A 13,295-nucleotide genomic window follows, 5' to 3' on the forward strand; every position below is an offset into this window, starting at 1 on the left:
AGAGTAAAATAACCTAAAAATTAATTATTTTATATTCTGAGAATTCTGAGGTGTTTTTTTCAATTCCTTTCCTAGTTCATGTTCTCAGATAACCATAATAACCATTTGTGTATGTAAGCACCTGCTGGATAAAACTGTACATTGAAACTTTGAGAATGACTGTCATTATATATTTATGTAATATTTACCAGTGGATTCATATCCCAATTACAGTCTATACCTGGTATATTATTTGATGGGGTTGATAGAACCTACCTATTTCTACAAGTTCACAACACCCAACCTGTGGACTAAACCCAACTTCAAAATCTGTTGGTGGCTAAAATAATCTTCACTTTCAAATTTATACACATAGTCCACCGTTTTGAGAGTTTTCCTGTGAAAGAACACATTCTTTCACAACTTTTAGTTGACATACAAGACTAATATTGTATTTTACACTGTCTTTATAGGATAATGATTATTCAAATGTGACTGAACGGATTTCAAGGTCATTTGTATTACTTTGTGTTCATAGTTAAAGCTGATTTCTTACGTTATAATAAGCGAAAAGTCTTGAGTTGAAAATGTGCATGACATGGCTACAGTTCCACAGATTAACTTTATTTTATATTGCTTTGAAAGGACTTGTCACATAATCTATTCCAACAATATGTAAAACTATATCAAGGAAACGAAGACAAAAGAAATATTTTACTTCTCTTACTTCTAAGCAAAACAAATACTAATACTTGCAGAAATGAACAGAAATATTTGCAAAAATGTCTCCAAGTCTTACTAATTCAATTCATCATGACAAACAAAACCCAACTCTATCTGGATCTAACACAATACAGACCCACAAACACCACAACATCACACACACACAAACAGAATAAGCCAGCTGCAACAGAATAGCTATCTGACCCCACATTATTCAGTACAAATTTTAGCTTGGAGCCTGTTGCCTAGTTCTACCTTAGTCCATTTTCAGTATTGCTCTGAAGAAAAACAGGAAAAAAAAAAAAACACTCCAACAAGAAATGAAAAAACCACCACACATAATGCACAACAGTTTCCCAGTCTACTGTTGTCATTATAAATCAAGAATTCTTCTTAAATACAGTCGTCATTGTAGCACAGAGCCAAACTAAGCATCTTCCAAAAATGCATACATTTAAAATGCATATACATATTTGCATGTATACATGCATAAACACTTTCCCTAATATATACCAATAATGTAGTCCAAGCACTACTATCATATATGATCTACTCCTAATAGCTTCATATTCAAGAGTTTGCATGCCATCAATAAAATTTATTTCTTTCACTAAGAAAAATCATTATATATATATATGCTACTGGATATATTCCAGATGCAAAAGTAAAGTTATTTGCATCAAAAAAAATCAAAACCTGGTTTCAAATTCTACTCACACAACTTCAAATTCTGTACTGATTACTTTGCACAGCAAAAGAAAGAACAAGCTTCCGAAAAACAGACCTAGAAAAGGCATTATTTAGTGATTTGTACAGGAAATAATACTGAGAGCTTACTAAATATTTTTCACATTTTAATATCAAGCAAATGTACTCAAATTTCATATCCTATATTTCAGTGTGAGATTTATAAAGTTCAATAGGGAAAAAAAACAAACAAACCCAGTTTGTTTAAACAACTTGCCATCAGCAGGGTGATTCCACTCCTACTAAGAGTGAAAATTTTCTTGCAAAATTATTTTACTTTAATCCATAAATCTGATTTACCAGAAAAGCATTCCCAATTAATTAGACAGCACAAGCAAAATGGATAGTTTTAAATTAAACTCTGTCTTCTGACTTCGTAACTTTACATAATAAAGATTTTTACCATTACAACATTCTTAAAAACTATAAGTTTTCATCTCAGTCACTGTCACATAACTCATAACATCTGTTAGATCAAAGGGAGAAAAAGTGATATTTGATTATCATTTTTGAGTTTATGAAAAATATGTAATGTTTCAACACCTCACTTCATTCACAGTTGCATTTCATAAGAATGTCCTATAACTCACTGAAGTGCTAAGTCTCATCCAGTTCAGATTATTTCCACAGTTGTATTTTGCTAGCATCAATCTCACAATAAGACACAGCACAAAAAGAAAAAAAAAAGCCACAACTTGGACTATATTACACTGGAGAAGTACCATGACAACTACCGAGCAGGAGACACCAATTCAAGACCTGCAAACATGCAATTTCTACTTCCTTCTGTAGTAGATATCCTGCAGATATCTTCCAGAATGGTCTACCTCAAAGACATTTTCTGTATTAATTATTTTGTCATAAACTTCTCCTTCTAATCACAAAGTTCTCCAAATGCAGTGCACTAATTCTACTTACTCCAGATTTTCACTTGGGATACAAAGCCATTTGATTCTGTGATACCCTCTCAGCACTTGTATTGACTATTCAGCAGCTAAAATCCAGTGCACAAAGGGAACAGTCAAGTTATCTGACAATACATTTGTTTTCACATTAGCATGTTGTCAGCACTCACAGATGAGACACAGAACTACTGTATCAGCCTGCAAACATGAAGAATGCTCACTGAGTAGAGAAGCAGCAATACTTACACGCCTCATCGTCTCTCACATTTCTATTTATTTCTAAGCATGAAGATCACTCTTTCACTCCATGCTGTTCCATTATCAGGCATTAACAATACACACAGCTAATTATACTTTGGGGTTTTTTCTCCAGAGGTTAGTCTAGTAGGAAGAAATAATTTGAGAAAGAACAAGAAGCATCGAACACCCTACATATTAGAAGGATGTACACAAATTAAAGTGTGAATACTAGAAGTTTTCAATTTTATTCTATCTTTCTTTTGCCAGATCAATTCTAAATGTTGAAAGGATTAGATCCTAACCAAACTGTCAGACAGACAACACATCAAACAGGAAAATTCTATAGCTTAAGAATAATTTAGATGTATTTCATAGCTCCTATAAGAAACACTCACCAAGATCTGTATTGGGGCCAGCAAGTAGCTGCTTAAATTTGTCTAATCGGGATGCTTCTCTTTCAGTTAATGCAGGAGTAACTGAGGTGTTGTAGTCTCCCATTCCACTCACCAAGGGAGGTGTGGACGTTTGTGGAAGTGACTGTGATCTCTGCATGGAAGAATTTTCACTTGCATTATCTGAGGGGAAAAAGAAGCAGCAAGCAGTTAGCCTCAGCTAATAAGAAGGCTACTGATCACTTGAATTCTGTTTTTGAAAAATGCAAATTCAAGTACAGCATAAGTTTGGACTTCAAATTACTTTGATATAGCAGAAGCAGCATTCCTCTTTCAAGCAGTATTCCACAATTAAAACACATCAATGAGAGATCATACTAACATTAAGGCTAATGGGTTTCTAAAATCTCTGTGTTACCAAAAGCTGCTCATATTCCCCTTGCCATTCTTTAAAAAAACAAATTGAGAAAAAAAAACAAACTGAGAAATCACTGCAATTGGTTACTTTAAAGCTTATACATAAGCCACGGACCAGATCACAAGAATGAATTTCCCAGTCCACATGCATGATTTTCTCCAATTTTTTAATATATTTTATACGGTACTACTTTAATAAGAATTTTTCACATTAGCATTACTATTAATTGCATACATCTTGGCGCATCCAACCAATAAAATACATTCAGTAGTGGAAGTTCCTTCCAAAACTGAAGATTTATTAAGGCTGAAAACAAAGGAAGTTTAATTATTCTTGCCTCACACATGTACTTCTCACACACATACATTACGGTTTAGTATGGCATGCAGTCTCTCCCTCAGACAAATCAATGTTAATAAACAGTATTCTCCTGTGGTATCAAGAAAATGTTGGGAAGTGGCTATTGTTTTACAGGGCAAATATTATAGCTCTCTTCGTTTAACTTTCAACATCTTTTTCACTTTTTAATATACCTGATGCACTCGCTGTATGACCTTCACTGACTGATTTAACAAGCCTATTATCACCACATGCAGCTGAAGTCAGCTGTGCAAATTCCTCTTGTTTTTCTTCCTGTAGATGTTCTTCCTGAAATTTATGCTGTTCTTGTAGCTTGCTGTGATTCTGAATTACTTTGTGAGCTGTTTCCATGACCACTTCTGTATTTAAGTTTTCAGCAGCTATTGCTAACAGTTCATCATCATCATCCCCAAGATCCCAGGCATCACTTGTGTTACTTTCAAATTCTTGGAAGGTGCTGACTTTCTTCAGTTTCACTGGAGTTGTAGGAGGCTTTGAACCTGGTTTTACCAAGCTGTTCAAAACCAAATAAACAATATTTAGAAAACTAGTAATGAAGCTATGGATAGGACTAAAAAGCAAAATACATACTTGATACAATATAGGTAGAAAATATTTATCTCCCTCCACTCATGTTACTGCTACATCCATCCATGATAACACACAGTTGAAGAAGTCTGAGAACAAAGGTTGTAAAAACTGACTCTTCTTCTCTTTGAATAGAAGTTGAACAAATCTTTCCTTCCCTTGTGCTAAGAAAAAAAAAAAAAAAAAAAGACCAACCCCCAAGTCAAATAAAAGGATTACTACTAGAATAGCTTACAAAAGAGACAGGACACATTGCACTCCTCTTGCTTCATAAATTTCTGTAGAGGTTTTATCCCTTTCAATGCAACTGCTGTACAACAGCACAGGAGCCATAATCAAGTCATGGTCTACTCCTAAGTCATCATAAGCAGTCATGCAATACAACCACTGTCATAAACAAATCAAGTCTCACCTTAAACTTATTAAATCTATCATTCCTCCCCATTCAGGCATGCCAGCGTGGATTTGTTTCAGAACTTTGCTCTTCCCACAGGCAAGATATCTCCTCTGCTTACTAGTCTAAGTGGACCCTGATCAGCTCCTAATCTTTTGTCCCTCTATCAACGTGCAGTGTGAGATATGAACCAATATCACTCCCTCGCCTGGCACTTGTTCTCACTGAAAATGATGCAGAGCAATTACATCTCCCTTCAGAATTCAGTGAATAAGGTATAAAATTCAGAAGGTTTCTTAGTCTGCTCTCAAAAAATAAAAAAGTTACTGCCAGTAGCTTAACTGTGCTTTCACAGAATGGGTCAGGTTGGAAGGGACCACAGTGGGTCATCTGGCCCAACCTCCCTGCTCAAGCAGGGTCATCCTGAACACATGGCATGGAACTGTGGCAATACTGTTCTTGAGCATATTTCTGACCATCCCTGTCTTCCCACCTGAGCTAGTTTATTATTTTTTCTGGTACGATAAGGCAGGCAGAATTGCAACTCAGAAAAAGCTCTCACGGAGTCCTCATACAACGTCAGAGAGTTTCTATTACATGTTACAGGGAATATCTTCCCTAACAGGTGCTATAACACTCTTTCGCCCAACTTGTCATCACTGTCTAAAACAGCAAGGTCTTTCTCCAATTCTGCCATTTAAAGCAATAAGCTTCTAGTTTTTCTTTCTCTTTATGAGTCTGTATTTTGAATTAATTAATCCCATTTCTTTTACTTCAGCCCACAAAATCACACATTTCAACTGCCTTCAATTTTGTATTATCTGAAAAATTAAACAGAATTTTTACTTCTTGCACCATTTTAAAACAGCTCTTAAAAAAAAGTCTAGTAGAAGCACAAGGTTCTTCCAAACAAATATTTGTCCTTATAACGCTTTTTTTTGTCCTTAGCATAATTTCCCATGTATAGGGCATTTCAAATAAATACTAAAAGTTGGTAATCTGCATTAGTTAAGAGCTGAAGAGCTGATTTGTTGCTCCCAATGTGGTAAGCATCAGGAAGCCACAAAAGAGAAGTCAGAACAGGGAAGTCAAGATTATGACTAAAACTGAAAAAGTAAGATTAACAACAAACTTAATAGCCAACAGGGGAAAAAAAAAAAAAAGATGACAAAATAACTGGAAATCCAAAATACCTGGAATATTTAAATAATAAATTAACTTACGTTCCATGCAATAATGGATCAAAAGGTGGATGCTGAGCTCCATACACATGTTGGATACTAAAGGAAAAGAAAGAAAGTCATCACGAAAGTAATAAATATTTGGAGGGTTTCTGTGTATTAAATAAACAGAACTGAAATGTTCCAATGGTTTTCTGTTTCAAAGAATTCCACGTACCACCAAAAACAGTGAGGCTGCAATTGATGTGCATACTAAAATGTTACTTAAAAAAAATCACAGATTTGCCAAATAGGAGCTCTTTGTGAGAGCTAAACTAACTTAGTCTGTCTTATTTTTCTGACCAGGATTTAAAACAAGAAATAAGTTAACTCTGCAATAAGAATCTACATTGCTTTAAAATTCTCTTCTCTGCTTCATCATTTCTTCATTTGTCTCTTGCAAAAAAAATTATTTCTCAAAGAAATATCTGTAAAGATTTAATCTGCTGTGTACCCTTGTCACCCAAAATCCAAACAGACAATTTTTAACCACTACTAAAAGGATGACAAATTCAAAGAAAAATGCAAATGGTGCCATGTTAGAGAACAAAAGCCATAGAGGTATTAAAAAATGCTTTTAAACAAATAGGCTTCCAAAGATAGATTTATTCACTACAGTGTCTAACATTATAAAACAGCATGTTATTGTGTGAAAAACAAAACTCCCTACAAACTAAACGTTCATAATCTCCCAGTTATCAGCTATAAAATCATTTTTAACTAAAATACTCCACAGAAAATGCATCCAGATTTACATGTGACTTCATAATAGCAATTATTACTACAAAACTCTGATTATAAGAGAAGCGAATCATATGCAACACTAGCATCTACCTAAACCTGTACCAAAAACCACATAAAAAAAGACAAACATGGTCTCCTGACAAATAAAGAACAATCTCCAGACCAGAAATATAAATAAGTCCAAACTGTAAACCTGAGATAGAACCAAGCCAAAAAAACTGTAGTCATAAAAAACTTTAAAAAAGGCTTTGACTCACAGGACAGGGGCAGCATTAACACTAGTGAAATTAGCCCTGGCAGTGACTGAGACCGGTGGTTTATAAAAACTCTGATGATTTTTATGTGATTCCGTGGGAAAAAAAGTCAGTCCACCACCAGCCTTCCCACATGACTGTATTCCATACTCTCCACAGTCAAGTCTCTGTGCTTCTTGCTCTACCTTCACATGAGGCTCAAGTGTCACTGTCCACTTCCACACAGAATCTGCCTTTTCCTTACACTGCTCTACCAATACCCACAATGGAAATCTAAACAAATATAAAGCAACAACAATCCTCTCCATGCCATAAAAAAAAAGAAAAATCAAAAGCACATTCTCCCCAGTGTCCTTGTTTTGCCACACGCCTACAGTTGCCTGCAAATTAACTGCAACTATTCATAAACACTGCGCAATGGAGAGAAGAGTCAAAAATGTTTTACTCTCAAGGGACTCAGCAAAGTTACAAAGTAAAAGGTTTAGAGGAATGGCAACCTTAGACTGAAAAAGTTAGTTTATAACTAGAGAAACAAAGCCACTTCCAGTCAGGGCTTATGGGTCACTGAAAACATAGGAAGGTAAATGATGAGCAGGACAGCGTTGTTGAATTCAAGTAAATGGTACGAAGTGCAGAGAACCACAAATACACTCCATTCTCACAAAAAGAACATAAAAAACTGTACTGTGAGAACAGTCGAGGGATAAGAGCAGAGAATGTTATCGCTAAACTATCATCTGAACATGCATTCCCAGCCTGATATAATGGTCAAGAGAGTTCAGAAGACTTTAGAGGTGCATGCCCTGGAAAACTTCGAATGAGAGAATGTGTCTTTTAGTTCTTTGCAACGACACAACGACTGGTCTGCTGCTCACACTTCAGGAAGAAAGTCGAGAAACTGATGATATCTGGAAATATCCACCAGAAACTAAAAGTTGTCTCTGTGCCCATAAAATCCAGTTTCCTACAAAGCATTTAAAAAACACCAAAACTTGTATCAAGTTTCAAAATATCCTGACTTGTACTGCTGCCGAAAGCCAAACGCATTCTCCCACTCAAAATCTCCCGGCGAACCAACTCGCAGAATCACGCTGACTCTTTTAACCACGATGTCAGGCTAGGAGCGCACATTCAGATAATTAGTTAACAATTTCTGATATAAGTTATAACTAACCCTTACTGAGACCACCAGCATCTCCCCCGGGCCCCCGGCGGTGCCCGCGCCTGGAGGCTCCGGGAGAGGAGCTCACAAGGCACCGGGTTCGAGTAGGGACCGACCGCACACGGTCCGTGCAGGGGGGACACACTGCGGGGTTCCGCTGAACTGGGCAGCAAGAACGCGGTGTTGTGGAGGCAGCGATGCCGAACTGCCGAGGCCGGGCAGCGCCGCCCCCCGCGGCCCGGCACCGCCGTCCTGGGCCCCGACCTTCCCGCGGCGCTGCTTACCTGCCCGGCACCTTCGCGCCGCTCCGCTTCCAGAACTGCTTCCTACCCCCGTCGCTCGCCATGGCGGCGTCACCTCATCCCCGTCCGCGTCCGCGGCCCCGACCCGGCCCCTCTGCCTCAGGCTTCACTCCCCGCCATAGCCTTCCACGGGAGCGGCACTGAGCGCCGCCATCTTGGCACACGAAAACAACACTGCTCCTCATTCGCCCCCCGGAGCGGCCGGGAAGTTTAATCCAATCAGAAGTGAGATTGCTGCCGGGTGGGTCCGGCCGGGCCAATCGCAGCGAAGGAGCGCGGGTGGCGGGCGGTGGCGGCCCCGACCCGGCCCCAGCCCCCGGCTCGGACGTTCCCCCGCGCGGTTCCCGTGGTTCCAAAGTGTTCCCACGAGTCAGGTTTCACTTCGTGGCATTCTGAGTATGAATGTTTTTGGACTTTAATCCTTTTCGATTGAACCATACAGACTAATTCTTCAGCGTACTCCTTAGAAAGAAATGCAAAACTCGCTACGTCCGTAGAAGGAAACTTTAATGGAAGAGGACATCAGTTTATAACAAAATCCATCATATTTTTTTTCCACTTTACCTTTTACAATTATTTCCAATTATTGAGTCAGTTACTGGGTGGTGGCTTTAACCTTTCTCTGTTTTAAAGTTCTCCAATCATTGTACCCACTTCATTTATGGCTTTGGGATGATACGAGGCTCAGAGGGTTTATTTGTCTGTAGATTTCTCAGCAATTCTGGTCCAAGGATACATCACTTCTGCCAACAAAATAGGTATGGGTTAATGTTCTTCTTTGGAGTATGGCTCCTGAGAAAACAGTGCTGAGTTACAGGGGGTTTCTGTTCTCTGTGGGATTTACTTTTGGGATTTTTACTTCTAAGAACTGAAAAAAATAAAATGTCTCATAGATCTTTCTAGATCACAGTCCACAGGTGAAAGCTGTAATTTCAATGATACTTATAGATAAATATGCTATGGGTAGTATCATCTATTTGTGTCCTTTAAGTAGGATCCCTCTTAAAATTCTGAACCTCGGGTTTTATCAGCATTAAAGAAATACACAAGAAACATAAATGTAATATGATCTATGTCTATTAGCTAAAGTGAAGTGGAATCTGCAAAATCATGAGTGGAACTTTGCTTGGTTGTAGCAAGATAAATTTAAATTAGGCCTGCTGCTGTTAGAATGAGGTACTTTCAGTTGTGACATTCTACCATTAGTATTAATATGCATGTTAAAACTGTGTTTCAGTTCTTTCCATTTGTTCATTGTTGATATTTGTCAAGGGGAAATGTAATTAGATTACGTCTAGACAGCCCTAGCCATCTGTCATCCTTGTGACAGTTGACCTGGATTCTGAAGTGACGCCGTTTAACTTTTGTGTCAGTCTGGTGCAGCCACATGGAACTTCATTTTAGCAGAGGAGGTTTTATTGAGTTACGTAATCAGGTCAGTACAACCTTAACTTTATTATTAAGTTTTCATTATATTCAGTGTATATTACCTTGTGTTTAAGCTTTTATTGTGTTGCAGAATTTTGTACTGGAAGCAACTAACTATTGCATTGTTTGTTCATGTGAATAAGTCTGAGCTGCAAATGGAGCTACTCTTGTGTCAAGAAGAACTGCAAGGGCATTTGTCTGCTACTGTGGAGGGCTGCTGCCAGTTTAGACCCGTGGGCTGATCACATAGAGCTGGACTGGGCTCTCTGCTGTTTACTTTCTAGTAGGCAAGGACACTATTTCCATTCCCTTTCCATTAACTTTTATATTTTCTCCTTACCCCATGTTTTATTTTATCTCTTACACAAACCTGTGTTGCCAAGGTTCTGGAAATGCAAAGGATTTGGAGAGAGGAACCTTTCAAGACCTCATCGTGTAAGTTGGGTACAATTGTTTATGCCCATAACTCAAGGTGATCTGAGACCACAAAGAGTGTGTCCTTGAAGAGGGCTTACAAAATAGTACTGACTGAGTATCACAAGAAGCAATACAGTACTTGGAAGGAGAATGTGGTCCAAACATGTATTTTAGCAGCGTTCCTGCTTAACTTTTCTGCTTACAGATATGTGACATGGGCAGCTGAGGCTGTGTACAGGTTCCACTGTTCCACTGCTGTTTGAGAAGGAGATCTGCCAGAGTCCAGGTGCTCTCAAGGAGTACAACAACGCTGCAGTCACTGCTGGGACTCACTTACTGCAGCCGATGAGCACAGTCTTCAAGAACATCCAAACACCGAGATCAGCTATTTCAAAAGTCTGCACAACTGTATCAACTAAGCTCTGCCTTGCTCAGACGGCAGTAATTTTTCAGTTACCACTTGTATGGGAATTTGTGTTATTTCAGAGCAATAAGAAATATTAAAATGTCTGCTGTAGTATTTGTTCTGCTTTGTGCTGTTTGTATGCAAGAATTTATAGTTAGGAGGAGGTCTGTTGCTAGTATGGTCAAATAATGTATTGAGCTACAGAGAGGTTTGTGGACATCTTTCTTTTTTTCTTTTCTCCCTTTTTTTTAACTTTTTTTTTCCTTTTTCTTCTCCTTTGTTTTCTTTTTTCTTGACCATTTTTCAGAATCAAGTAACTGTGCACAGTTGGTAAATATTATTGAAGATGCTCAGGAATTTTCTGTATGTTCTAAAATTACAAATGTAGCCATGCTCTTGGCCGATCAGAAGTAGGAGTGTTGTAGCTTGCACTAGAAATGTTTTGAACAAAGTAGACACTGAGATGTTTGTTTAGTGTCATAGCTGGTAGGCTGTGTGGACAGGTACCAATTTGCTTTTCAACTCTGTTCTGGAAAGCTTCTGCTGGTACAGCTGTGCTGGTGTGGTTACACAGGTAGACTTTTCTCTGCAGGTACAGTGCATTTTGGGAAAAGAACTCTTTCTGATGATAGATGAGAAAGTATGGATTGATGCTAAATATAAGTAACTAAGCTGACAACAGCGCTCCCCTGCTAACTTAGCTGCACTCAGACCAGGAGGATTTGCTGATAAAGTTGTGTAAGCTGGGGAGTGCTTTTTCCTGCTTATCCTTGCACTGCTGTGTCAGCAACACGCTGAAACATAGACGCAGCTGTGAAGGGTGGTTTAAACTCACCCTACAAACTGACAAGGCCACATTTCTCTAAATGCAATTTTTTGTTTGCTTTAATCAATAAGGGAAAAAAAAGTGAATTCAAATGAGACTTCTATGTTGAAGCATTATTGTCTGCACAGTTTTATCACCTTAACAAACCAGTGGAAGTGATTCTGAAAGTAGCACACAAGGCTTTCTACAGTGGCTGGTCACTGTTTCTGTCTGGTCCATGGTCATGCCTTTCTACTAAGCTATTGTATCCATGTACTTTATTGTAATGTCACAGAAGAAACAGTTCTTTAAAGTAAAACTGAGCAAATGGAGTGAAGTTGCAACCTAACCCAAAATCAGAACTCTGGTAGAATCAGAGGGAGGAAGACAACATTTATTTGTCTTGGGCAGAAAACAATCCCAGAGTGTGCAGTACTTGATTCTCGGACAAAAAGGTATGAGGCAGGATAAGATAAATGGGGTAAGCAATCATGTAGAACCATGGAAGAAAGAGCAAAGGGATGTTAAAGAAGAGGGATAGGCATAGCTGGATTCAAATATGTTAGACATGGTCCAGAAAATCACATAGTAACAAGACCTCTTTCAGGATAGTGCAATTTTTCTCCACAAAATTGGAGAGGAAAAAAGAGAGAAGGAATCAACATTAGAGAGTAATGGCCAGGAAGAGTCATCATTGAAGATAAGGCATCATCATAGCATTTTGTAGCTTTTCGTCTGTAAGTGGCCCTTCCTATTACACATGAATTGAAAAAGATTTTGAAAATAAAAGCAGATTGCCAAAATACATTTACAGTGGTAGTGCACATGTATGGAATCATGCACACTCACACTCTGTATTCAATATCAGTAAAAGAAGGCTGTGACACAGAGAAAGAAAGAAATAGATAAATATGTGCTGGGTTTGAGTAAATGTCTTTGTCTTGTTTCTTCTTCTAGAAGACTGATAAATGTGGGTAGTTTTCAAAAGTTTTCAATCACTAAGATATTAGTGGCAGTGCTCATGTTTACATTTCATGCATTTTAGGTGAAGGTTTTTAGTTTTATTTTTGTCTTTTCAACACAGCAACTGACACGGTCTGTTGGGCGTAGTCTGGAACGGCAATCCTTGTCCAAGAAGTGATTGTTCACCAGCAGACCAGTGTATGGAAATGCTTTTTCCAGGAGTCTGATGCAATGTGTAGTTAAGGCTTAAATGACTCAGAGAAGGAAGGACGCTTTGTGAGTGGAAGTACTGGGTAGAAGACAGGGAAGTTGGCAAAAGCAACAGATCCTCTTTCAAACATATTTCTAGTTCCTTGAAATTCCACCTTATTGTGCCTCCTGTACATACAGTGAAGGTTTAAACATAGCATTACAGCATGACAAAACTTCAAACACTAACAGAAATAAATCAATGCTTTTTTGGCTCTGAGCCATGATAATTCACTTCTGTTCATTGTTACATAGAAAATTACTTTCTTTAACTGATATAGTTCATATGAGTTTCTGAATTTCACATTCAACTTGCTATCAGAGCAAGGTGAAAAGCAAAATCACTGGAGCATTAGTTTATATTTCCTGAAGCTAAAAGACCTTGAGATATTGGGAGAATTTTAAAGATGCCAGAAAACCTGCTTGGTACTGCAGCTTGATGAGGAAATAGGCAATACCAGCTCTCTAGGAGTAGGCAGCTTCTTGGAACAGGCACAGAACCACTTTTTTTTTCTTTTTTTTTTTTTTTTGGGAAGTCACAACAAATAGCAAAGCTATTGCTTTATCTAAAAATTGGACATGGAGTAGGGCAAAATGTA

The 13,295-nt window shown here is 38.1% G+C and overlaps 1 protein-coding gene and 1 long non-coding RNA gene across 5 annotated transcripts in view; one reads left to right on the forward strand and one right to left on the reverse strand.

Annotated features, from left to right (window-relative positions):
- TBC1D22A (TBC1 domain family member 22A) overlaps nt 1-8,607 on the reverse strand; it is a 155,855-nt gene extending 147,248 nt beyond the window's left edge. For both annotated transcript variants that reach the window (XM_017811506.1, XM_017811507.1), the window contains exons 1-4: nt 8,411-8,607; nt 5,970-6,026; nt 3,938-4,278; nt 2,990-3,169 (exon numbers count right to left, since the gene is read on the reverse strand). In XM_017811506.1, coding sequence (XP_017666995.1) covers nt 2,990-3,169; nt 3,938-4,278; nt 5,970-6,026; nt 8,411-8,472 — 640 coding nt within the window. In that variant the 5' untranslated portion in view covers nt 8,473-8,607. The remainder of the gene's footprint in view (nt 1-2,989; nt 3,170-3,937; nt 4,279-5,969; nt 6,027-8,410) is intronic.
- Nucleotides 8,608-8,684: 77 nt separating this feature from the next.
- On the forward strand, nt 8,685-10,899 carry LOC108495573. Of its 3 annotated transcripts, none has more exons than XR_001874166.1 (3): nt 8,685-9,863; nt 10,000-10,291; nt 10,479-10,899. It is a non-coding gene; the product is annotated as an uncharacterized LOC108495573 (long non-coding RNA). The 3 variants fall into 3 exon arrangements; XR_001874168.1 differs by having other exon boundaries at nt 10,240-10,291; XR_001874167.1 differs by having other exon boundaries at nt 8,685-9,186; nt 9,666-10,291.
- Nucleotides 10,900-13,295: the final 2,396 nt, after the last annotated feature.

Source organism: Lepidothrix coronata, unplaced genomic scaffold, assembly GCF_001604755.1.
Source record: "Lepidothrix coronata isolate B3197 unplaced genomic scaffold, Lepidothrix_coronata-1.0 Scaffold32, whole genome shotgun sequence".
In the NCBI taxonomy this organism is placed as follows: Eukaryota; Metazoa; Chordata; class Aves; order Passeriformes; family Pipridae; genus Lepidothrix; species Lepidothrix coronata.